At 43.4% G+C, this 27,198-nt stretch overlaps 1 protein-coding gene across 4 annotated transcripts; it reads right to left on the minus strand.

The window, feature by feature from the left end:
* Window positions 1-77: 77 nt before the first annotated feature.
* PDPR (pyruvate dehydrogenase phosphatase regulatory subunit) lies at window positions 78-27,103 on the minus strand. Of its 4 annotated transcripts, none has more exons than XM_041458588.1 (18): window positions 26,855-27,103; window positions 26,163-26,425; window positions 23,757-23,890; window positions 22,690-22,771; window positions 22,435-22,598; window positions 21,370-21,491; window positions 20,423-20,540; window positions 18,909-19,058; window positions 15,754-15,946; window positions 13,860-13,984; window positions 12,066-12,221; window positions 11,830-11,963; window positions 11,299-11,447; window positions 9,893-10,005; window positions 9,454-9,548; window positions 8,741-8,830; window positions 8,286-8,468; window positions 78-7,432 (listed from the first exon to the last, which is right to left on the minus strand). In XM_041458588.1, exons 2-18 carry the CDS (start codon window positions 26,387-26,389, stop codon window positions 7,028-7,030), a joined length of 2,640 nt encoding a protein of 879 aa, XP_041314522.1. In that variant the 5' UTR covers window positions 26,390-26,425; window positions 26,855-27,103; the 3' UTR covers window positions 78-7,027. The 4 variants fall into 4 exon arrangements, with proteins under 4 accessions (XP_041314522.1, XP_041314521.1, XP_041314519.1 ...); XM_041458587.1 differs by having other exon boundaries at window positions 26,163-26,459; XM_041458585.1 differs by having other exon boundaries at window positions 26,163-26,462.
* Window positions 27,104-27,198: the final 95 nt, after the last annotated feature.

Consider the following 27,198-nt stretch of genomic DNA (forward strand, 5'->3'; position numbering starts at 1 on the left):
AGGATCCCACCCAGACAACCAGGGCATTTGGCTTCTGACTCACAAGGGTCTTGCATAACTAACAGCAAACTTCAGAATTAGTTAAAATGCCTCTTTATTAATATACAAACCTAGCAACATTTAAGCCAACCAAAATATGAAATGAAATCAAGCATGATATAAATACAGCATACATGACAACATGGCCTCAGTGGAGAGCAGCAAACTCACCCTGACTTGTGCGCTTGGGAACAACTGTCCACGTCCTCTGCCACAGGGTCTGGCATCAGAGCAGCTTTGTCTCTCCTAAAGCCCTCCAAATCCAAACTCAGCAGAGGTGAGACCACTGTTCCCCTCGAAGGAAGAGTACCTGGCACGAGCCTTCTCTGACCCCACACTGCAAAGGGATTAAAGAGCCTCCCTGTGCTGCTGGAGACAACCTGCTTGCCAAGGCCCTGCGAGGGCAGAGGGAAATGGCCGTAGTGGATGGGGAACCATGCTGCTGGCAGTGCTCCTTGCTCTGTCCCACCTCAGCTACATCCATTGCACAGCATTCACAAACATAAGGCACTAGAAGAGTGTTTTCACAGGTTCAAACTTCAGTTGTTCTTAAAATTCTGGCAGCAGCATGCATCAGAAATCTTCCCAGCCCTTTTAAAATCTGGTCTGAGGAGACAAAAGCATGAAGGGGGGTTTGGATGAGTGTCCTGCTGCAAGCCTGACCAGGAGGTGCAGGAGAACCTGTCAAGGACTTCAGAGATATTAATCTGCCTCTGGTTATACTGGAAGAAGTGAGATCTGTCCCACTACAGGAAAAGGAGGGAATTTTAGCATGGAAAAAACCTTAGTGGTGCCATGGTGAAAGGCAACAGCACAGATTTTCCTCTAAAGCACACAAAATGGATCAGGTCCTAGCTGGGATGGCTGACAACTCCCAAGTATCTGCTCTGCTTGTAGCAGGTGTCAAGGATCTGTGTGGGAAGATCAACTGTTACCAGTATTAACAAATCAGTAAATATTAATGTGAACACTTTCCTCATTATAATGTACTGCTCCTCTTCGTTGAGACTCCTTATTCCAAGCAGGTGGAATCTCTAACAGAACATCAGCCCAGTGTGCTACACCTGCAAAGCAGCTCTGGCTTGTGCTGTAATCCAGAAGCCAGCCTGACATCAGTAATGCAGCCCAGCTTTGAGACAAATGGGAGATGAGAAGTCTCAGAGCCATCTCAGCACACACAACAGGCGGTAGCAGATCCCCTCCCCTCCTGCTTCTCCTGACTCCTGCCTGCAAATGTCAGCTGGTACAGCAGGGAAGTGTTCAGGCAGAGAATTTTGTTTCCTTTAATGCAATGGGACACCCACAGAGTATTCTACACGAACCCAGGCTTCTTTAGACAAAGAAGAAAACCCATTACACCACAAGGAAAAAGTGAATAAATCCATTTTGGGGAGGGGGAACAAACAGGAAGGTGTCAGCCCAGCAGCTGGACAGGCTCAAGGGCTCCCAGCTCCACTCAAATTCCAGTCTCATACTGCAATAGCAGCTTCCACCATCTCCCAGTGCTTGCTCAAAATTACCATCTCTGGGTGCACAGCACACAGTTTTCCAGGAAGGAAATCAAATGGCAGGCACAGCCAGTGCCCAAACACCTCACCTAAAGCTTTAAGGCATTTATAAATATTCATTCTTTTTTCCTCTCTCAAATGCAAGGACTACTCATGCCAAGGGCTATAAGCCCACTGCTACAGCCATAATACTTAAGGAAAGTTTAAAGTGCAAAGAAAATTTTCAAATGCTTTTTAGTGAAAGCTTGAAGTCATCACATAACACCAACCTCTGCCTTTCTTGAGGTTTTGTTCCATGACTGCCATTTTTTTTTTAAATAAAAATCCAAACAATCAATTAAGGAAAAGTTAGTTTAAAACAGGAAAACATCCCAAAACAGGCAGAAATTATTCTGGCCCAGTATTATAATAAACTCATTTGGGAAGACAAATATGAAGGTTGTGAACATTTTGCTCACCATTATCAGCAGCCAAGAGCTGTGTTTAAATATAAATTACTTCTACCCTTGTAAGCAACTCCCCATTTTCCTGACACAGGAACTACCTCATTCTCACAGATCTCTTCTCAAAATGTCACCATTCTGTTCAAACGTGCTGGAAGGATGAGGGTGGTGATGTCAATGCTGTACCTTTACAGCTACAAGAATGTGCCAGGGAGACAAAAGTGCTCCAGGCAATCAAGTGCACACAGTCCCCACTTCTCCTGTGTGGAACCATTTCCTTCATCCCAACGAGAGGGGCAAATGTGTGCTGGGAAACAAGTGCTAATGCTGTCCCAACTCTGCCTAGAGCCAGGGCTCTCCCTTGCCCAGCATCAAGGCTGCAGAGGAAGCTGCTCCCTGAGCTGGGAATGGAAGCTGATCATCTCTACAAGGCTGGGCTTAAGGAGTCGAATAATGAGCAAAGGATCAAACCTTCACTGCACCTCTCCTTCCATCTCAGCTCAGCCACTCCATCATCCCTCCACCAGTTTTTATTTTGCTGTGCCTCACTCTCTGATGGCAAAAGGAACTAATGCACTCAGCCACCTGAGGAAGGAGACTAAAGAAGTGTTAAGGACAGTGGGAAAATCCTGGCACAGGGAAAGGTAGGGTTAAATGATGGGATTTACAGCAGCCACAAACCTGCCTGGAGTTCTGATGTTGGTATCAGCACCATCTGAAAGTTGAATAAGTTAAGTTGATGCAGAGACACAGATCTAGAGCCAACCTGGCTCCAATGACAAAGCATCAGGTAGAAAGAAGAGAAGAACCTTGTGCATGAGAAATTGTACAGCAGCAGAGTTTGAAGGTGTTATAGGAAGAGCAACATGATTGTTGGCAACTCAAATGCAACAGTAGAAAGGAGGAATGCAAGCTTACACCAAGATGTGGAGATGCAGTGGAAGTTTTACACAACCTCCCTTCTTTGCCACAAAATAAGAAACTGTCCAGCAAGGCCTATCAAATCTAGATACTGGAGAAAACAAACAGAAACAAAACCTGGCAAAGACAGATGTGAAAATGACTATAACACATCCTCCTGAAACAGAAAACATAATTCTAGAAATAGACTATTAATTTTATCCTCAGATTGTTAAATATGAACAATATACTCCTGCTTTTCTAGTACCAGTTTTACTCAAGCCTTGCATTACTCACTCAAGGACTACCAAAACAGGATAACTTAAGAAGGGACACAGCAAGGTAAAGACAATATAATATCTCTGTAAAAATCATTTAATGGAAGGAAGCACTATGCCTTATATAAGTTCCCCTGACAGCACTTGGGCAAGCCAGCCCTTCCCATGGATGCACATTGAGATGGATTCACTGGCTAACTTCCCTGCAAAGATGCTTGTATGAAAGGAATCTACAGGGCTGTCCCATCCTGGACAGCAAGACTCAGAGAACTGGTAACAACCCTGTGACTGACACACACGAGGTGCAGAGAGCAGACCTGCAGCTGCTGCTTCAGCACAGAATGAGGCCATTTCCCCTTCTACTGCCACAGAGAGAGATGCTATTTTTGTGTTTCCCAATCCAAGGTTCATAGTCTTACTGTGCAGAATGAGAACAAACAACCTTTTTTAGCAAAAAGCATTTTAAGGCAGTTTTAATGATGAGAATCAGGATGTAGAATTTTACAGTCCCTGTTATTTACCATCTTACACGTAAAGACTAGAGCAGCTTCCAAGATAAAATTTTTAATTTTCTAATTTGAAGCTGTACTAAAGGTAGTAACTCTTCAACAGATTTAGTTGTTCTTTTTTTAGTTCTTTCTACTTTAATCATCAGATAAAGGGATTAGAGTCTTACATCACTGCTTAATACCTCAAGATGAAAACACTACGCTAGAAGGATCTTCCTCCAACTCAGTATCACTATTTTAAAACGTGATCCAATTGTTCTCTTGATGGGTGTTCGAGTTGGTAAAAGCAAACTATTCTTTACATTGTAAGTTTAAAAATAGGTACACCAGAAATTAAATAAACTAAGCCTGAACAGCAGTTAAAGACCTCTCAGGTTCTGATCTAAAACAAGAAGAGAATTCATAGCAGGGAAGGTGGGAGTAGGCGTTAATGAGCTGTAAGACTGACAATTACCAAACCACCCAAGTCTCAAACAGCAAACACAGCCTTACACAAGGTGTTGCTATATCTACCATCATGGTGGAAAACTATTTCCACTCTCTATTTTTGGTATGGAAAAGTCAATAGACCTAGACATAAAATAAACCTTTCAGACATAAAATAAACCTTAGCAGACATAATGACAAAAGTAGCTAATAAAACACAATTTTACTGTCAGAACTGCTGAAGAAGACACATCCCTGTATGAAAAGTTGCCTGAGGAACTAACAGGCACCATAAAATTAGGGAAAAGGAAAAATAATCACAGGAAGAATATAATGCAGCTGGACTGAGTGGTTGGTAAAGGACAGCATGCTTCTAGCTTTCCAGTTTGGTCTTAACTAATTCTAACTCTGCAGAGAACTGAACAGCTTGAGCTAAAATCTCTCTTCAGCAGTTTCAATACAAACTTCAGCACACCTTGGCCCTATACCTTGCCTTCTCCTGGAGTACCATGCCTTACTCAGCCACAACAGATGGTCAATAAACCCTAAGCAGAAGGGCTGCTCTAAGAAGCTCTAAGAACCCTAAGCAGAAGGGCTACTCCACATCCTAAATATCACATACAAAACTCTTTCTTTGGTTGAATGCCTGTTTCCATGGATAAGGAAGGCAAAGCAGTGTCCCATAAAACCAACTGAGAAGGACCAAGGTCCTCCCTGGTACACACGTCCAGCATGGGAACAATGGGATCATGGTATCTCTCTAAGCAGAAAAGATATGCAAGAAGTAATTATAGAGTTTAAACTGCCATTAGACGCTTTATGAACCTTTCATTTAAGTGATTAATTCTAACATACCAGGCAAAATTTCAGTTCAGGGAGCAATAACAGGGGAATTTGGCAGGAATGACAAGCAGGCGGAATCTCGCCTACAGCAGCTGCAGAGAGTACTCTGCACTCTGAGATCTCAAAAAGCTGCCCCAGTGTGGTTACTCCTTTTCAGAAACTGGAAAATTCTGCATGCCAATTCAGAATTAGGTTTGAAATCCTGGAAGAAGCCACACATTTCAGTGGAACTCACCAGACAAAGGAACGCATGCTCAGAGAAGTGATATCCACATTCAACCTACTATACCATATGCTCAAATCCTAAATTCCCTTACAGTTTCCTGAACTGGCAGCCACAGACCCAACTGAAGGCACAGCTTAAAGCAACTGAAGCAGCAGAACACAAAACATGAACCAGGGGAGCTTTTGAGCTCATATTTACATTACTCATGTTCACCATTTAACTGGAAAATAAAGTGTCCAAAAGTGGTTCTAGACCATAGAGAAAGTGTTCACCACAGCTAACAGGGCAGACAACAGTGCAAGGTTGTGTTTGAAGTCCAAAACAAATGCTGAAGCAGAAAGACCATGAGAAGTATGTGGTATTAGAGGCAGGGAAAACATTTAACAGATCTTTTTCAAGTAAATGAAAAGCATCTTTGTTTTTGATTGTGCTCAAAATATGAAGAAGATGATGCAAATGTGCACAAGGCAATTCAGCATTCCCCCATTTCTTTACCATTTACCATCAGTGATTGAACTGGCACATTTTGACACCTGAAGAAGGGGTGAATTTCCAGCTGCACCACCTGGAGTATCTGTATGAGAAGCCAGATGCAAAGAGCAGTGCTGAAGAAAAGCACTTTATAATCCCACTACCATGCTTCCTTCACTCCCTTATTCAACCCCTTCAGTTGAGGTACTACTGAGAGACAAAGAAGTACAACAGATTTGAGGAGGAAAACAGAAGACAAATTCTTGTGTCCATCAGGAGCTGCTGAGACATTTTCTCAACACCAACAGAAAACCCAGTGTTTCTCACACCACAGGTGAGACAAATGCTGTGTCTTTTCCTACAATTTCAAAATAACCACAGTCAGCTAAAATTACAAGATAATATCCCCTCCTGCTGCTCAAGTTCCCCAAAACAACACAAGCTCTCCGTGAACCTTGCCAGATGAGTTTGACCAAGTCACATAAACAAAGTGAAAGACAATCCCCAAAGAGACTGTATATTGTGCAGCTTAAACAGAAGCAGCCTTTCAACACTGCTATTTAACATTAAACACTAACATTTATCCTTGTTAGAAATCAGTATTCTTGCTAATAAAAAAGAAAAAACAACATTCCTTTATAGAAGTGAAATGCACATGTTGATCTTTGACTATATTTATAGAAGGCCATTTACTTTCAGTGACCCCACACAAAAAATTCAATCCCACCAACAATGCACTTACCAACGCTACTGTCATCTCAATACTCTGATGTTAAATCTACTCCCTGCTAGGGAAAAACCAAAATGGTGGACAAAGGAGGGCAGTGACAGGCTGGACAACACCAAAACCTGTCTCTAGGCTGTGCTCACACAATGCTTTGTCTCATGCCAGTGAGGTAGCTGATCGTTCTACTGCCGTGTGCATTGACACACCAACCCCTCTAACACACGGTATGTGGAGAGCAGGGTGAGGGCAGCCGTCACCTGAACCACAGGCAGCAAAGATCTGCTGTCCCATGCCTTATGCTGGAGAGGAGAGGAAGGGTGCAGTCTTCAGGGATTCACCCCAACCCTTCCCATCACTAGAAGGCCAGGGCCTTTGGTGGGGTTCAGTCTACACAGGCATCCCTGCATGTTCAGCACTGTGCTTCATCCACTGGGACACAGGGGAGCCTGGTAAGGGTTGAAGGAGGGAGACAGACAGGGTTGGGAAAGCTTGAAAATTAAAGTTTTAAAATATACAAAATGTAACACACTGGAAAAAGTTTAAAAGTTGCAAGACAAGAAAGGAAAATAAAGAAATATATGAGGTGAAGAGAAAGGGTGGAAGATGATGGGAAAAGACTCCAGCTTGGGACAAGGGGCAGGTCTAGTCTACTCAGCACTACTCCCTCTGGTAGCCACTCAGTTCCACCTCATCCTTGCGGCGCCGCTGTGCGAAGAGGGAGCTGAAGGGATAGAGCTTGGCTTTGGCCTGGAAGCGCTGCCCGGCAATGTCGATCTCGTACTCTCCCTGGTTGATGAAGTCAGTCGTCACCACCAGCTCCTCTCCCGTCTTCTCGTCGAAGTGGTGCACGAAGCCGAGGCAGACGTGGCGCTCCAGGGTGTAGCTGTAGGCACTGCTGGTGGTCTTGCCCACGTAGCGGCCGTTGCGGAAAATGGGCTCCCCCCACCAGGGCCAGAGGTCCATATCCGTGTCATGGTCCTCGAGAATGAACATGGTAAAGCGCTTGTACACCCCGTTCTGCTTCTGTTCCAACAGCGCTTCCTGGCCAAGAAAATCCATTCCCTGTGGGGAAAAGGGAGCATCAGCTGATGTGAGGGACATGAAGTGTGGCAGCTGCTGCGCTGCAGCAGAACAGGTTGCCGACAAGGGCAACTTATGCGCTATCAAAATGGGCTGCCTCCATACACAAGAAGCCCATCTCAGATAGCTTTTCTGTCATGTTTGTTGCTCCAGATGTTAAAACACACAGAAATGTTTGTGAAGGTGGTCTTTAGAAAAAATCATTCTAATTTTCACTCTAGCGAAAACCATGTCTCCGTTCCAGTTTTTGCCATTTTTCTTGTTCCAAAAGTCTACCCCTTCTTTATAAACCAGAGGGAAACTGTAAGTAATATGAAATTTGTATCCTTAGCCACTACATTCTTTTCTTGAATCAATACAAGCTTTTGTTTTGGCTCAAGCAAAGATGCAAGAAAGAAAACAAGACAGTGATAGCAGTAGCACCTGCTACCACAAAAGCGTGATATAACTTCAGACTGTTCTACAAACTCCCCTGTTTTATCAAAAATAGAGAACACCTGTTATTGGTGCCTAGCCTCGTATTTAACATCATTAAACGACACCGGGTGCACAGGCCGACTTTTGCTTCATCAGATTGGGAAAACAGTTTAGAGTAGCAAGAATTCTGAGCATCTGCAAGGTACAGAGCACCTCTGCCACACTGGGCACTGCACACATAAGCAGCATCAGACACAGGTCACTGGGAATGCTGCCCAGGAAGGAGGAAAACTGAAGCACAAGAATGTATGTTACAGCTACTGCGCACAGCTCCATAAAAACACATCCATCTGCTTGGCTGGCAACCTTTCAGTCCAGTTCTGCTCTCCCACCAGCCCCCGTGCAGAAGGTGGTGTACCTTATCCAGCTTGACCTGGAACTCGCGTCCACACTCCATAGGAGTAGTAAAAGCATCCAGATCCTGGCCCCAGAAGGCAAAGAACTTCTCGATGCGCAGGCTGCGGAGCGCGTAATAACCGGCATTGCGAATGCCGTACTTCTGTCCCATGTTCATCACCTCGTTGTACACGTGGAGGGCGTACTGCAACGGAAGGGTGAAACACACACTGGTACCAGGAGAGAGCAGCAATATCTGGCACCACCAGGAATGGCACTGTCCCCTGCCACCGAAGCACAAGAGCTCTGCTTCACTGGAATGCAATATTAAGCAGAAAAAATCCCCCTGGTGCCTGCAGGCAGCTTTCCTGTGGTGCAAATCAGACATCTCATCACCTGGAGTCAACTTGGAAAATGTTTCCGATTTATGCATGCAAGCAACTGCTTTAATTAGCTCAGGCTGCAGTGCACCCTTACCTCTATGGGAATATAAAGCACGAAGCCAGGTTCTCCTGTGTGAGTGATACTCATCACACGGATGCCATTAGCATAGCCCACGCTCATCTCCTGCAGAATCAGAGGGGGTGAAATCATCCAAACTGGAACACAGCACAGAGATCCAGAAGGAGCACAATGCATAACACATCCACACTGCCCAGCCCTCTCTCCCCTTTGTCACCTGCACACACTTGCAACAAATTTAAATTTCCAAATTCAAATAGTGATGTCACATTATCCAAACATGTTAGTCATTTCCTGACACTTGGCAATAAGCCCTGGAACTAGGTCAGGACACAGGTTGTATTCTAGATACAAGACAGAAGTTGAATAGCAACTATCTGCTCAGCCTTTTAACAGGCTGACAGGAGAAAATGATGTCAGAGTCCCCAATCCCAGCTGTCCCTCTGACAGCTTCATAATTGATTATATGAAACATGTCAAGATATCAAATGGTGACAAGTCTACAGTGAGAGGAATACTGAAAACAAATGCATATTCACCTACATATTTAGCAAACACAAGCCAAAGACAAGTGAGCCTAGAGAGTTCTTTACCAACCTAGCTCAGTAACTGCAGTAAACCTTCCTGTAAATCTTAATTTTCCTCCAATTATCCAAAACATTTTTCCTGTCCTTCCACCCATGCTTTGAAAAACCTAGCAGAATGAGAACAGAAGCACAGTCACTCACCTTGCAAAAGAGAGAGGGGAAGTGTTCTGCAGTCATTGGGGCATAGGACAACTCTGACAAGACATCCACAGCACGGGGGCCAATCAGATTGAGAGCTAAAGAGAGGAATAAAACAGCATTAGGATGAAACTGGAGAAGTCTTGCCCGGTGTCTAATGTACTGCTCCAATTCTGAAGTCTTATTGAACTAATAGATGTGTTTACATTTAAGAACAGAGGAGAGAGTCATTAAACTCACTTCTGACAGTCCACAGTAAAAGAATGCTGTCTTCTAGCTCATGACTTGCCAGAAAAGAGTCTCTGAACTGCTGTTTTCATCCAAATGTTTGGAAAGGAGACTAAATCACAACTCCAGGCACTTTAAACAATTAACTGGCATGCAGCAGGAGACACCATTTGTGATTTTGAGCTGCGGAGGTCTGCTTTTAGTGATTTCTTACCTGTGTACTTCCAGGTCACATCCTCTAGGACCAGGTTGCTGTCATCGGGCAGGCGGTTCTTCAGCCAGGCCCAGCAATGAACTTGTTGGTCAGTAGGAGAAATCATGAAGAAGCTGGAACAGACAAATCAAACCAAAAAAACAATGAAAGAACAACCACAAAGTGAATCAGTTCATTCCTCATTCATCAACTACTCAGCCATTCAGCAGTTTCCAAGCTAACAGGAGACCAAAACAAGCTGGTTTGTGAAAACCACAGCTCAAGTCTCTGGATCAATGCCATTACATCTGTCATGAAAAGAAATCCCTCACTTCAAGCATTACCAGTGGTCTGGCAACAAGAAGTGACTAGATGTGGAACACAGGGAATTCTGCAGGAAGTTGACAGAGTATCTCAAAGGTCAAAACTGATTTGCAGAAAGGACTTGCAGCTCTTCACCACCAGTGATTCTCTTTACTCTGACAGTCAGAGTAGAGATGGTTCACACAGTGATTTCTTGTTGTAGCAGAAGTGTTTTGACACACAATGGTGGCTATTATTAACAGTTTCTAAAAACAGAACTCCACTTGATATGGGAAAATAAGCTGCTTGTGTGTGTGTCTGATACAAACTGTGAGTTAAAGTACATCAACATCTGCAGGAATCACTAGGCAAGGAGGGAAGCTACTGGTTTCACAGAGAGGACAATATTTTCAAGTAATACATGAAGGCAGACAGAAGTGAAAGAGAAAGAAAAGCTGTTTCTAATTGAAAGAGAAGCAACAAAATGGTTTCACACCAATACAGTGGAAATAACATAGAAAACCATCCAGAAAAATAAATCCAACACACAGCTGGGACACGGCTATGAAGTTCTTAAAAATGAGAAAGCTTTTCACTGGATGCCAAAGAGAGCCCAGACTGGTGAGTCTAAGGGTAAAATCCTGTGATCATGTCAGCTTGCATGAGAGAGCACAAAAACAATTATAAAAGACTGCAGAACTGAGTATTAGAGTAAATATACTGCAATGAAAATTGAAAAAATCAAAAAGCAGTATTTTCAATGCACAATTCCAGTAAGGACATTGGTCAGGAGTTAGTTTAATGGTTTAAATGGTTACCTAAATTAATAAACTCCTGTGACTGCTAAACACAATTTCTATCTCAATTAAGAAATTAAACATCTAAAGGTCTAACATTTTGAGGAAATCTATCTTCATCTGTAATCCTGGAAAAAGGCTTATTTTTCCCAATGTTTTTAAGTTCAGAAGCTCCCTTTCACTTGAATTACTGAATTAGGAATATTAGTGGAGAACTGAGACTTTTTAATTCAGGGTGGTGATTAAAGTTTATGATCTTCATGAACAAGTCCTTAAAGGCTCAAACACCTAAAGGGTGATGGCTAAAGATGCTGTCTGCACACCCACCTGCGCTTGCTGAGCCGGGCTATGCTGCAGTCATTCTCATACCCTCCTTTCTCATTAAGCATTCCTGTATGCACAACATGCCCAACTGGCACATCCAGGTCATTTGAGAAGAGATACTGCAGACTCTCCAGGGCCTGGTCTCCGGTGGACTACATGAATCAAAAGGAAGAGAAAGTCAGACAAGCTGCCTGAGCAAAACAAATCTACTGGGGCACCTTAGGATCACATCAACATCCTGGCCTAAATTATTTCAATTTGTGATGATTGTGACACTGATGTCTCGAGCTTAACAAGATACAACAGTGCCACAGTGCCAGAGGTCAAATTCAATGTATAGACTAAGCTGATATTTCTATAAACTGGGCCCTCGACAGACAAAATTCAATCTGTGCTAAATACTCTGGTACAACCTGAATTTAGCCATACAGTGTGACTTTATCTATCCTCAAGAGGACACAGAGTTTTTTGCAAAAGCAGGCAATAATAAACTAAAGGTCACCTTTACCAGGTGGTCCCTTCCTAGGTACTTACACTTATTTCAAACTTGGTAAAAGATGACATGTCAATAACACAAACTGCTTCCTTACAGCACTTGACTTCAGAACCCACAATATCAAACCAGTCTGGTTTGTAAAAGGTTTTGCTGTGATCCAAATCCAGCAGATCTAATACAAAGAAAAATGGAAGGAAAAATTCATAAACTGGATGAATTATGACCTTACACAGACCAATTGGGAAGCACTAGGCAGAGGAAAATACAATCTCACCACTCCCAGGCGGGACAAAATACTTGACTCTCTCAAATCCGTGCTTCTCCATCCACCTGGCTCCCTGCGCATCCAGGCGGTCGTACAGCGGTGAAGTGCGCAGCTGCCTGCCAGTCTGGAAGTCCCAGCGGGGAACTTTCAGATCATACATGAGGGCTGCAATGGTCATAAAGATCCTTTATTAGGCAAAGTGATTATCTAAACTTTTCTTCCAGATTATCAGTACTTATGAATATCTGAACCATTAATAAAACTCCCTCAGAACAGCTCCAACCTTCCTTTTCCTGCTTTTGGAAATCCACAAATCCGTTTTGATCCATTTATAGCTCTTCAAAATCAGAGTAACAATATTTGCACAAAACACTTATATTTATAGATACTTATGGCCTCATGACAATTCTGCAAGATAACAAAAACTCTATTTTTCATGAAGTCATGCTGACTAGCATTAATTATGCAGGATTCTTCCCTGGCAGTGCACTACATCAGATATTTTGACAATGCTAATGCTAGGGTAGGGAGCTACAGGGACCATCTCATTTGCCTTAAATACTGGCAATTCAGCCTTTTGTAATCATTGAAGTTTTTCCAAATGGCTTCTCTATCTGTTCAGCTAGTATTAAATAATTTTATTTAGAAAACAAGTTAACCTAATAAACATTAAGCATCCTCCTTACTTATCACTGGAGAGTGATAACTTAAGGATGCTTGAATACTACTTTATAAATGTTAAGATTCTACCTAGGTCAGAAACTGCTTAAAATTGAAGATAAGCCAACTAACTCCTACTGAACACTTCCATAATTTCTGCCTCATAGCTAACAATTTAAAGAATTTATTGGCAATATCTCAAACTGGTATTCCTGAAAGAGAGGGTATAGAGAAGATCACATTAGAATGGGAACATAACACTTCAAAAATGGAATACATTTCTCACTCTGTAAAAACTAGAGGGATTCTGTACCTGTCAGAACTGAGGTTTGTACTGGAGAGCAACTGCAGAATAATGCCCAGAGTATAAAGTGATTTCTTCTGGGAAGGAGGTCAAAGCAACATAAGGTTTTTATTCCCCAGATATAGCAGGGCTAAGAGGTTTACCCAGCTTCTCTGCTTTCACATGAACATATGTTTTTAGTTTAGACTTGGTATTCAAATAATTGTTCCTGTTATGCAACTTGTGGAGCACTTCATACTTCTATTTCGAACTTGAAAAGAAGTCATCCACAATATTCAGACAATATGACACGTATTCAAACAACAGAGGAAACAAAGCATGACTTTAGACAAGAAAAATGGCATTTCTAATCTTTTCTGCAAGGTATTTATCGCAAACTCTGACAGGAGAAAGCAGTATGTCTACGAAGAGTTCCTGAGTTATGCAAGATAACTGGGTCACCCAGCCATAAGTTGGAAGTGAAGGTATTTCCACACCATAATGATGTGCAAAGAATAACAATCTTTGAGACAGTGTAACATTCCCAGTTAAGACCTTGGCATTGCTTTTTTAGGCTGGAGTCCAACAGAGATACATCGAAATTTTCCTATATCAGAGGCAAAGCACAGAAATAGCAGAGAGCAAGGTACCAACAGCATTTTTTTAGAAAAGTTAGTAAGAATGCTGGCATACAAAAAAATCCTCATCCTTTCCTTTCTCCTCGGAAGGGGTTGTATTGCCACGAAGGAGGTCAGGAAGAAGGAAAATGTTTCTCAGAGTGACAGCAGAGAAGAGACAGCGTAGCAAAGGGCAAAATCTTGGACAGCCTGGCCAGAGCTAAACACAGAGACCTCACTTACGCATGACTTCCATCACACGGTGACGGAGGAAAGTGCGACTGCTCTGAAGGGTTCCAAAACGTTTCAGATCCAAGGGCCAGACATTTTCCGACGGATACCCATTTACTATCCACTCTGCCAGGTACCTGATGGAAGAAATAAAGACAGACTGAGATATCAGCCAATGTCTTAAGGGAAAAGTGTAGCTTTGAAGTCAGAAGGAAAGCAGTTTGAACTTGAGAATTTCTTACAGTAGCGAGAGAGAAGACATGTAACATGGTATTCTAAACACTAGCAGAATCTGGAGTTTCCCTTTATAAAATGCATTCACCAGATTTCCAAATTACTAATTGACCATTGGGATGAAGCATATAGGGCAGCAGGAAATTCAGGACATGTGCTAAATGAAGCCAGAGCCTGGACAGGTACCTGGCTGACACCGTGTCAAATGCTTGGGTTCTGATACAAAAGGAGGTGCAAATACATTTCAGACGGAGTTTAATGCTTCTGCTTTCTCATTTCTCATTTCCTGGTGTAGGCTCAGCCACAAACTACCAGTGACAGCATTCATTCAGCACGAGGTGCCAGCCAAGTTACGTTTAGCTACACTTCCAGCAGTGAAGGAGGAAGGCATTCTCCAGAGCTAACGGACACAGGCAACTCAGAATTCAGCAGAGCAGAAGGTTCTGTTCACAGCCAGTAGACAACAAAACAAAGGGATTTGGAACTGATCATGAAGTTACATTAGCAAGCTAAGCTGTTTATTTTGGGGCTGTAGCAACAAATGAACAAACAGTGCTTTTACCTTCAGAAATGACTTTGATTCTTAAGAGAACCTCACTGAAAAGATTCTCTGTATTTCATGTGACAACAAAAAAATAATTATGAGCTGTTGCTTTGGTGAGTTAAATTATTAGACAATAGACATAAACTAGTGAAGACAAATACAGATACTAACACCAACCTTTTTAAGAAGGCTGTGTGGCAGAAGTAATGCTCAGTCACCAAAACTAAATGGCAATCAGAGGGAGAAATGATAATTCAGCAACTTTGCTGCTGAAATCACACTTAAATGCCTGTCTAAGAATCTGCATTAACACAGGAACTGGATTTTACTGGGAAATTATTACACCCCTAGCTTACTGTAGGGGACAGTCTGAAACTACTGTCAGCACTGGCATCACATATATGGTGTTTCATTAGCAACAGATTCACACTGCTTTCAGAGGAATTAACTGCTGTATCAACTTGAATGATCTAAGCACTTCAATCAAATGATAAAGGGGATCATGAAGCACAAGAGATGAGGGAATATATGCTTTGCTAAGCTTTTATCTCTTCATGGTACTTTAAAAAAAATCATACCAGTTATAGAATCATAGAATCACAGAATACCCTGAGTTGGAATGGACACACAAGAATCACGGAGTCCAACTCCTGGCCCTGGACAGGATAACCCCAAGAATCACACCAGGTGCCTGAGATCACTGTCCAAATACTTCTTAAACTCTGGTAGGCTTGATGCTGTGACCACTTCCCTGGGGAGCCAGTTCCAGTATCCAACCACACAACCATATCCAACCATGGATGAAGAACCTTTTCCTAGTATCCAACCTGAACCTCCTCTAATATAGCTTTAACAAAGCTTACTTGACCCTCAGCTGCTCAGTGAGATGTGATGGCAGAGGAGAGGTCTGCAGGACAGGAGGAGAGTCCAACACAGGTTTGAAAGACACACTGGAGAACAGAATCAGAAAACAGCAACTGCTCCTCTCTTTCACTCAAGTCAGAAACGAAAGAGGAGTCTTTGTCAGAGGAGATGACAAATACCAACCAGAACATTCTATACAGGAGGATCATCTGAGCAGTCTCTTGGCTAAAGCCTTACTTACACACACAATAATAGACCACTTACTTGCCTGCTCCCCCACCATACGAGATGCCAGCTGAGTTCATGCCAGCCAGAACAAAGTAGCCTCGTGCAGTGGGCGACTCTCCCATGATGCATCGCATGTCTGGGGTGAAGGACTCTGGGCAATTCACCAACTGCATGATCTGCAGAGCCTCCAAACCTGGCATCCTCCGCAGGAGGGCACTCAGAAGCGGCCCTAGGACCCAAGAGAATAAAGAGAAAAATAGTCTCAACACATTTCAGCTGCTTCAGGTGGAAAGTGCTTCCATGTTTTGATACAGTCACAGGAGAAATGGTTTACTTGCTGGAGTCACACTACTTAAAACGGATCACACAGCATACAATAAAAGCAGCCATATTGATCCAGACCAAGAGCCGAGTATTATTTTCAACAGTACAAGAGCACGGTTCAGGTTTTTTTTTGGAACTAGGAACAGAAATCAAATAGATACATAGTGAGGAGTACGAAAAGGTAAATGCATAGGATGCTTGTCACATGCACTCTGCAAGCCTCCACCTATCATCAGCTCAGAGGACTTCCTAAAAATTTGGTATATTTTTCTGTATTTAGGAACCCATAAAATTGGTCTCTCTTTTAAGTACTAGACCAGTCTTTCCCAGCCTCATGAAAAAAAATCCAAGAAACACAGACAAGGAGTCCTATGTGTTAAAATCTGTTGTATGAGGAATCACCACCTTTTGTTTTAAAGCTCACAATCAATTTCTTTTTATGCCTCCCAGCATTAGAAGAGACAGTGGTCAGGAATCCCCCTTCCAGCCTGTCCATCTCATTCCAGATTCTACAGACCTCTGTTAACTTCCCTTCTGTCATCTCCTTTCCCCATCCCACTCAGTCACTCCATTCCTGGAAACTATTCCAAGCTTTGATAGATCTCTAGCTGTTCTTCCACCAGACCTTCTCCAGTCCTATGATACCCTCTGGAAACAGGGAGCCTAGAACAAGAACTAGCATCTGGCAAAACAAGGATTTAGTGTTGCATAATGACCTGTGTTTTCTGCTCCTTTCCCAGTAATTCCTAACTTGTCTTTTGCTTTGACTGCTGCTGCACTGATGTCTTCACAGAACTAACAGAACTAACACAAACCCCCAAGGTCTGTTCAAAGCCCATCACATCACATGGTGAAAACAAGACCATCCCCACACACACCCGTGCATTTGCGTCACTTCACATTTATCCTCATTGAATTTCCTCACGGCTTCATTGCCCAGTCACGCTGGAAAAGTCCTTCAGCAACTCTTCACAGTTTGACATTTGAGAGCGTTAATAAATGGGTAAGGTATCTACTTGGCTTTTGCTGCCCAAAAGTTACCTCTGCTTAGTACTCCAGATAAAAGCCCTCAAGATTCAGCCCTAAGAACACTCCTGAGCTTTATGCACAAGCATAAAGTAAAATAATCAGATTTCACATTACCTAAGAAGCTACAAACAGAACTGACCCGTTCTTTCTCTTCCCTCTCTCAAGCATTAGAATTCCAGAATGAGAGCCTGGTGTTACAGGCTATTTTTCTATTGATAAAAAGAGAGATCAGTGCTAGATTTGTTCTCGTACCCAGTCCAATTTAAGCAACTCCACAGACTATTTTAAAATCAAAAGGTGTTCCAACGACAAAGATCAAAGCAGTAATACAAGAGCTCAAACCCCAGGAACTGCGGCCCTAGAAAAGGATCAAATACTGCCTGAGTTAGCTCTGACTCTGCTCAACTGTTCAGCACATTTGAACGGATAAAAGGGCAAAGCTGGAACATAGCATGCAGCTGCTTCAGAAGCTTGGGCAATCTGGGGGTGCCAGCAAGCAGTGCCTTTTCATTTTATCCAAATGAAAACCGAAAATGAAGTGGGTGCAGAGCTTGAGCAACTCATTACTGAAGCTAATATCTTCAAGCAAGTCTTTAGGCATCTAGGAATCTAAGAACCTTTAGCATATGCCAGCACAAAACAGCACCCCATCCTGGCTTCATTCCCTGGAGTTTAAACTTCTGCAGTATCAGTATGGTGTCTCTCAGAAATCAAAGTAAAATTATTCAATTTAACTTGAAGCACAGCTGGAAAAACATACTATGACTGCAGAAAGAAATCAGTGAAATTCCATCCACACCTAGGGTCACAGAGGCATGTGTATTCACAAGGGATGCAGAGAGCTCTGATAAAAGGGAAAGCTGGATTCCTGAATATAAGGCAAATTTGAGGATCAGAGGGCACACACCAACTTACCAGGTATCAAAGAGGCAGGAGTAGCTGGGGAAGAAAGGGACTCACAGACCATGCTATGCTCTTTCCTAGAGAAAGAGCCCTCCATGTAAAAATACATGTGGAATATAAAATCAGAATCAAATAAAATGAGAAGAGAAAGACAGAATAATTGGAATATAATAAACCACTGTCAATGGTGGGACAAAGTCTGGGAAGTCACAATACCAACTTCTGTCCACAAAGCAACTGCCACTGATAGAAATGCACTTGTCAGTCCCTGATGAAGAGAGCTGCAGAAACAAAATACCACAGCTATGTGGCAGGTCAACAGTGTTGATTTACTGTGTCACAAGAGGAGTAGCATGTTGACTGACAGTCAACAACTGAAATGGAAGAACAGTGCTGGGAAGCTGATGTATTACCTTGCTGCTCTAGAACAAGGTAACACATGCTGAGGATTAGTGGGTGTTTTTAAACATTACACAGGTAACACAGAATCACAGAACCCGGGAATGGTTTAGGTTGGAAGGGACTTTAAAGCTCATCTCATTTGAACCCTGGCATGGCAGGGACACCTTCTACTAGACCAGGTTGTTCCAAGTCCCATCCAACCTGACCTTAAACCTTGAGCAACTTGTGCCAGTGCCTCATCACTCTCACAGGGAAGAATTTCTTAATAATATCTAATTCTGCCCTCTGTCATTTGGAAGCCATTCCCTCTTGTTCTAGCACTCCGTGTCAGAAGTCCCTCTCCAGCTCTCCTGTAGGTTGCAGGTACTGCAGCCCTTGGTAAGGGGTTTTTCAGCAAATTGCTGACAAATGAGTGAATTTGAGAGAATATTCATCTTTCCCATAGATCAATGACAGCTGGCACTGCCATGAATTCTGCCTTCTGCTGAAGGCACGTGTTTCACTGCTGTTGGAACCTTTCTTCCATAACATACCAAAATGATCCCAATCTTCTTGAAGGTTCTGGATCTCCAGCTGGTTCCGTCCCTCCGTGAAGAGAGGTTTGGGGTTTTTCTCAAAGCCTCCTGAGAGGATGCCACCCTGCCAGTTGCGTATGTAGATCCTGCCGTCGGGGTCGACAATAGCTGCAGGGGGAAGAAAAGAGGTGAGAGGGGAATTGAGAGAAGGGATATCTGTCTCAGGCTGCTGTCCCACAAACACCAATGATGGGGGGCTAGTGACACGCCAGGCCAAGCCAGCAGTCTCCCAGCATGAGAAGGGACAGTGTCAGTTCCCCAGCCCCATGCTGTCACACCATTCTGGTTTTCATGTGAGACCCTGGTGAGCCAGTTTAGATAAACCATTAGCTCCCACCACAGCCATGCATGATGTTAACTTTTGGACAGCACAATAAACTGAATTAAACCTGAGGAGCCCCAAGCCAGCAGGACAGTGTTCCCAGGAGAGGACACAAGAGGGATTCAGAATCCTTGTGGCACTGAGAAGCTATTATACTGGCTTAGCTCCACTGAAATTGCACCCAAGACCAGACCTTCCACCAAGACATGTCCTGCCCTGCTCCTCTTTCTTTTCCTATTCTAAGAACAGATAATTTTTAACAGATCCAGCTTACTGCAGGCCACCAGCACAAAGGTGGGCAGCACTGGGGTGAGGACAAGCAGTCAGGACTGGATTGCTCCTTCCACTGGTAGTGTGTCAACTTGAAGTATTTATGCTACCTCACCTGACATACTCCACAGCATTTTTTGCCATGTACAGAAAAGCTGACAATACATAGATGTGAATATATACATACATATATATATATATATCTCTACACACAAGGATTTTAATTAGTCAAATAAAAGTGAAGCACTTGGACTCCATCAGAGATCTCAATTCCCCTGGACAGTGTATACATTACTCATTAGAAGCAGAAAATCTTGGTAACAACTGAGAGTAAATAAGCTTTCTACTTCTCAACCACAGTTTTCCAACACAAAGACTTTTTTTTAAGAGATCCAAAAGCCAGAACATGAGGAAGGAGCAATTACCTCAAGTGTCTGGTTGCCCCTACAGCTCATAGACATGTAAATGCCATTGTAAAGCCTGAGCTTCAGTTGGAGGAAAGGAATAGATGGGCCATTTGGGGCCAGCAGCCTGCAAGGAAAACATAGTGCCAAGGCTAGCACACTCTCCAGCCCAGAAATGCAGCAATCCAAGACTCAGACAGACTACTACTCGAGCTAGAGTCAAGGTCATTCCCCTGCTAAGTTGATGAACTCTCAAAACCATTTTCTGCAGGAAAAGCTTTCCCAAGAGTAAAGAAAGATATTCTTTTTACCACTGAAAAAGGATATTCAAAGCAATTCAGAGAGAAGGACTTCACAATCCCAAATGAGCTGAGGACCGACAGCCTGAGGTTGGCTTTTTGTCACAAAATACAGGTCACCTTGAAAAGGCAGGTATAATTCACCAAGAAAAGTGAGAAGAGCTGAAGAATCCTTACTTGGTAAGCTGCTTGACAGAGGCTCCTGCAAAGGATGTGTCAGGAGGTAGAAGTGTTCACAGGCATGGACTGGGATATGGACTGGTTCCTCCCCAGAGTGGCCCAACTCATAGGCCCACTGAAATCAAGAAAGTGCAGGTCAGAATGGAAGAGGGAAAAAACAGCTTCAGGAAAAGACCAGGACATGAGCACCTCTCTGATTTTGCTTTCATAAAAGACCAAGATTTGGTTCAGACCCTGGGACATTAAACAGACATTATTTTTTCCTCTTTTCTTAGAATTTGAACTGTTTTGGATAAAGACTGTTTTTCTGTTCCTAACATGACAACCAGAAAAGTGGGGCCCCAACTCAAACTAAGAAGTACCAGTTTACAAAACAAAAGCAAAATAAGATCTGTAGACCAAAGTCAGTATTAGGTTCAGCACCTAGAAGCAGAATAGTCAGCATTTAGGGGCCTGAACTAAGACCCTTTACTAACGTGGGGGACAGCTGCTACCTGAGAAACTGCAATTGTCAGGTGTATCTTCTAGCAGAGAAGATATGACACTAAGGAGTAAAAGAAAACAAATTTTTCAGGAGGAAAGTGAGAGAAAAGGGGCTGCCTCCCTAACAGCCAAAGCAAAGTTCTTCCTGTCAGAAGGGTGAACCTCCCAGCAGAGAGACCATGGACAGAGCTGTACCAACAAGCTGCAGGCACTGCTCAGCAGGTTAACACCCAGCCTTTGGTGCACAGCAAATGGCAAGCACTGCTTTTCCTCCTTCACTCCTCCTTATCCTGCTGGGTTAAGCTGATGAGTAACATGATTTGATCTACTCCAAGCCAAAGCACAAACCACTAAAAAACCCAAAAGGAAAACAAACAAACAAACAAAAAAAAAGAACCAGAGGGAAGTGCACATATTCTTAAGCAACAGAAAAAGGAAATAAAAAATTTAAATAATTCAACCTGGCCAGCACAGTTGACAAAGTACTCGCACTGAATCCGCCCTCTGTCAGTCTCAACCCCAGTCACTCGACCCTTCTGGATTGTGACATGACTGACACTCGTCCGCTCGTGAATCTGGACACCTGGAGTGGATCAGAAAATCAGTATGCCATGAGCTTTCTTTCTAATGTGTCAGACTGTTAGCTTTAAACTCTTACGTTCAACCAAAATGCTCATTTTCTCTTGGAGACAAAATTTCTATTCTTGACCTAGTAATTCTTAAGCAAAACCCTACTATTTGTAAAACATCACATGTACAATTTGTACAGGCTGACACTGTGAAGAGCTACAGTTTTTTTCCCCATGTGACAATCTGGGTGATAAATAGACCCCCAGTACCAACAACATAAAAAAAAAAAAAGAGTCTCAGCTTCTTTCCAATGGACTTCTTTCCATTACAATTCCTTTATGCAACAAATTTGTAGTTTCAGATGGCATGACTGGTTCTCTTATGGGAAATAAATCATTTTGTGGAAAAAAATCAAAGCAGTATGCAAAATCAAGCTGTAAAAGAAACTAAGAGAGGTATCTTCCTAAGCAGCTTCTTCCGATCTGATGGACTTTCATCCTCAATGAACTTATTTCCTGTTAACTTATTTAACCTTTCTCCCTACTTTTAAGCCACACACTGGTCAAACACGACTTATTAGTACACTTCCAAACCTATTTCCAAAGCATATGTGCTCAATTAAATACTCCACAAGCCACTCTTTTCCATTTGTAGGTAATTAACTATTTTGATGTGTAATTATGAGTCAATTCTAGGAAGGAAAGAGTGTGTGCTTTTTCAGAGAAACATGTAACCACTAAGGACAACAAACAGGTGCTTGAACTATCCCAGGAAACCTGTAAACATTCAGCACATAAAAAAATCAGCCTGCTTTTTCAGAAATAAACAGGTTTAAAGAATCTGAACTTCACAGAAATAACAGAATTTTGGTCTTCAGTGCTCAGGTAGAATATCAAAAGAGATGCAGAACACAGCTATCACACAGGAGAGCACTCTGTAGATAAAAAAGCTCCTACCATTCCGTGAGGCAGCAGTTGCCAGAGCCAGGCTCACATTGGCAGACGACACGAGTGCATCTTCTGGCACATACATGGCCCCCACAAGGTCATGGATGTTGATGAGTGGGTGGAGCTGTAGCACTTTCTTTGGGCTGATAATTTCACATGGTATTCCCATTACACTGCCACAGAACATAAAAAACACCATGTCATTTGTCTTGCAGGAGAGCTGGTGCACACTGAGGCCGAGTTGTATTTCCTGCTCATACGTACTTCAGCGATGAAGCAATGCGCTTCAGAGAGATCAGTCGGTCCTGAGTCTGAGCCAGTGAAATAGAGCCTGTCTTCATGTACCCTATGACAATGACCAAAGTCAAGTCAGATTTGGACAGGATCTTCAATTCCTTTCCATCTCAGACTCACTGCTTTAATATAATTGCAGACTTGTTGCTCCCACTACTCAGGAGCCTGGAAATCCCACATCCTCAAATAACTTTAAACACTTATGAGCTAGTAATTAAAAAGTGCATGAAATAACCTTTTTTAAAAAAGCAATTTAATTTTTAATTGTGTTCTCTTTCTGCTTCATATACTCCTGTTTATAAAAAAACCCTGAATTTCACACATGGTAGTTATTAAAAGAGAGAGAAGTTAAAAGTTATCTAATAACAACTCAGAAGAATAAAACTTCAACAGCTAAAAGCAGGTATCATATCACTCCAACACCTGCACTAAATTAGTACTCATCTTAATTGCAGGCATAGTTATGAACCTCTATTGAGGTATTCATTTGTCTGACATACATGACAAGTTCTTGTCAAAAGAAAACTTTCAGTGACCAAGTTCTTCCTATCAGGTACATGCCCAGACATGTTGGAGGGAAAGGAAGAATTTCAACATAATCTTTTTTGCTATTTCCAGGGCTAGACTGCAGTAAGAGACACAGCTTTGCCTATGCTTCAGTGCTCCTGTTAACCACATTTTCTTTTTGAGAAGTGAATCAGTGCACAGGCCAATTTGCTCCAGTCACTGCAATATATTTTCCACGTCCTTGTGAAAACTCCCGTGTCTGCCCAAGTTACAGACAACATGCAAACTGTCACAATTTGCAGGAAGTCTGCCTTCAGTTTGCCCATCTGATATTCTTCTCCCCATTCTGATTACACTAGTGACATCACTTTGCATCTGATTAGGTCCATATGTATTGTTTCTGAACAGGACTTTCAAGCCTTAAGACACTGTAAAACCACAGTCAGTGTGGTTTTATTACTTATTCACACATATTTCTGTGTCAGTACTTCAGTTTCCCAAAGATTACTCCATGATGACACTTTCAGTACCTGTTTGCACTCCTGTCTCCTGTTCCAGCTGCTGGTAGAGCTTGTTTGAATAGTGTGCCATCTTCAGCTCTATGGACACGGGCCTGGCTGTGCTCACAATGCCAGCACAGAAGCGAGTGGTGCCAGCAGCCAACCTGCAGGAGAAGGTGCAGGAAAGGGCCATGGTCATACAGCTCCACACCAGGCTGCTCCAGCAGCTCCACTGGCAGCACAAAGTACACAGCAACTTCTCCCCCAAACACATCAGAACAACACTAAGTTGGATGATGCAGGGCTGACACAACCTCTAGAATGATATTTCTTTTGCTCACTTTTGAAAACACATTGCATTCCAAGATAATTTCTCTTTAACAAGTCCTAAAAACTGACATTTTTCAAAGAAAGCACTTTTTGTAAAAAAAAATTAAAATCTTACACTTGAGCTGTCTGATTCTTTCCTTCTCCAAAGCTGGATTTCCCTCAAATCAAAATTAACTTTGAGTCTTACATCTTTGAAGATGAAGTATGAGCAAGTCCCTCTCACTCTGTAACAACTGCAATAGACAAGAACACGTTTCTTGTCTCTTCTAAAACTGTCCCTAAACCATTGAGCTATCTGGTGAAGAGCTGCTCTAGAGACAGAAACCTACACAACTCCATGCAGCATGGACAGGGGAAGACAAGGCAATCAGATTTAAGCATCTCCTTTGCAGCCCTGCTTCTACAACAATTCCAAGTTACCTTTGCTACTGCTGAAGCCATCCTGCATTTCTCCATTTGACACAACTGCTTTCAGCCTAGCATGTCCATATTCTCTCAGTAATTTAACCAAAGATTCAGTTGAAAAAATATTTGCTACACCCCTACTCAACAACAATCCAAAGAGCCAAAGCACAGTCTCACCATGCTGTGGTCCTCTTAAGACATTTCTGCTACTGCAATATTCCTCCTTCTCCTTGAGCATGCACAGACTGAACCTACACAGCATCTTGATTCACTGCAGATCTTTAATGGGCTGTTCAAACCCTGTTCCAAGCTAGCAAAAATTATATTCCCTTGCAAACCCAGCCCAGCACCCCACTTGGCTCAGAAGGACCCCACTCACAAGGTCTCAGGTGAGAATACCCAATTTCTTTTCTTTGCAGCTAGAAAGAACCTGCTGCTTCCCAGCCACACAAACTCCAGGAACCACAGCTAATTATTCTTGAAGGCAGTATCAGGTGGGAAGCTCTACAGCAGATGGTAAATATACATTCCAGAACTTATTTAGGGCATTAGAAGCTGCTACAATAAACACCTCTTCAAACCCTAAAGTCTTAGTGGTGTTTCATGCCCAGGATCCCCAAACTGCTTAAGGAAAACACCACGAATGGCCCTCAGAAATGGACATCTAAAACAACAGGGGAAATGTTGGGATGCACAGCTTTCAACAGGAACTCTGTGCTCTGCTACAGAGAGCTGACCAAACTCACTGAGGGCACTTTTGCTCAGCCAAACCATAACAGCCTTGGCTATTTTACAGAGAGGCACTAAATCCTCCAACAAATGGATAATCTGAGCATTTAACCAGCTTACAGGGGGATGTTTTAGTGATGCCTGCTTATAACCTCCTGCAATCTCTGGAGCTTTGCTGGCTGTGTAATGCTTTAGACACACACAGCATCCTGCTCTGAGAGGTCAACAGGGGCTGCAGGAGTAACATGGATTTTCAGTTCTTTTAAAATGGTCCATCATCTTTGCCAGCTGCATTGTTTTACATGATCACCTGTGATTACAGCAGAGCAGCTAGGTATCTCCCAAAGGAACTGAGGTGCATGGAAAACCCACACCAGAGTAGAGTTCTCCTCATGGGAATGGCAGCACATGCAGGACACTCACTGGAGCCCAGTACTGATCACTCCCCACTGTGTCACCCCCATGCTGCTCAGGGCACTGTGGGGAGGTAGAAGACCCTGGAGCGCAGGAGTGAAGTTGAGGAAAAAAGAGGTGGCGTTTTAATGCTTGCTTTTTGTTTCTCACTACCTGAATATGTTGTAACTGTCATGAAATAAAGCCATTATTTTAGATTAATTCTCCCTAGGATAAGTCTGTTTTGCCCGTGGCAGTACAATCTCCATATCCTGATCCACAAGTTCGCTTGGCTTAATTTCTCTCTGTCTTGCAGAGGGAAATGGCATGGCTGCGTGGGAGTCTGGCCATGAGCCACGGCTTCCCCACCACCATCACACAAGGGATACTCTTCACCCAGCAGAGCTTGGGAAGGGGCAGTAAGTGTTGTTATTCATGTTCAGTACAACTTACTTCCCCCAGGGAAAAGGCTATTTCCAGGTCTTCAGCTCAGGTGAAGAGACAGAAGTAACACATTACAGCAGATATTGTTCTGCACAGAAGTCTCGCTTCGTTGGGTTTTTAGCCAGAAATCCTTACCTGCCCTGCTCAAGTAAGACTATATCCTTAAAGCCCATCTTGGAAAGGTGATAGGCCACGGATGTGCCCATGATTCCACCACCACAGATGACAACCTGTGCCTGCGCTGGCAGGGACACGGGGTGAGGCTCTGCTGTAGTTGAGGTGCTTCTCTGGGAGCCGGTCATTCTCCTCCATTTCGGGTGAGCTGCCCGCCACTGGATATCGGACAGCAATCGGAGAAACATCCCGGCAGCTCTTTGTCTCTTTTCCTAAAGCACCACCTAGATGTGTTCAGATGTTACCTCAGTACCACTCCTTCTAGGAAGGAAAAGATGAGACTCACATTACCACTTATCTTATTACACACAAGGCTGGCAGCAGGAAACATCACGTGGTGTGCTGGGTCTAAGTGGACACGAGAAAGCTGATGAGCAAACAAACAGGAGGGCAGTTGCTCCTGAAACAACAACCTTGCCGCTAAGATTTAAACTTAGCTCAGGAAACAGGAACAGAGCATTACACCTTTGGTTTTGACACAGTGCAACTTGACAATGAGCAAAAAACCAGACGAAAGGTGGAAAAGCTCTCACACCAGTGACAAGGAGAGCTGAAACGGCCATTAGGCACAGATCATGCTCTGGAATGCTTCCGAAAGCCAGAAGTAATTAGGGCACAAATAAGCTTGATTATTAACGCTGCCAGGCCTTTACCTGAAGAAGGAAACGAAGTCTGTGGTCAGAGTAACTGGCACAGGGCACTGGAGAGGCCCCTCCGGGAACAGCTTTACCACAAGCTTTACCCCAGGGCCTCGCTGCGGCAGCTCCCGCAGCAGCAGCACCGGAGGTTCCCCCACCCGCAGCCTCCGGTCCGTCTCGGCAGCCTGAGGGCCAGGGGTGTCAGGGCGCGGGGTGTCAGGGAGCCCCGGGCCGGGGGGCCCCGCTTCGGCCTGCTCGCCCCCGCCGGTGGGGCAGAGGGAGGCCGGCCTGACCTTCCGCGCTTTACGGCCGCGGCCGCCGCGCGACAGCCGCCCCTGCGCGTGCGTCACCCGCCCCGA

Source organism: Pyrgilauda ruficollis, unplaced genomic scaffold (genome assembly GCF_017590135.1).
Source record: "Pyrgilauda ruficollis isolate IOZ18807 unplaced genomic scaffold, ASM1759013v1 scaffold13, whole genome shotgun sequence".
In the NCBI taxonomy this organism is placed as follows: Eukaryota; Metazoa; Chordata; class Aves; order Passeriformes; family Passeridae; genus Pyrgilauda; species Pyrgilauda ruficollis.

Excerpts from the sequence above, each read along its gene's own strand:
- PDPR (XM_041458588.1), bottom strand. The coding sequence starts at position 26,389 with ATGTTTCTCCGATTGCTGTCCGATATCCAGTGGCGGGCAGCTCACCCG. Across the intron at positions 22,599-22,689 it reads CGCATTGCTTCATCGCTGAA|TGTAATGGGAATACCATGTG; the intron begins GTACGTATGAGC and ends GTTCTGTGGCAG. Across the intron at positions 13,985-15,753 it reads TATGGTGGGGGAGCAGGCAA|GTACCTGGCAGAGTGGATAG; the intron begins GTAAGTGGTCTA and ends TTCTTCCATCAG.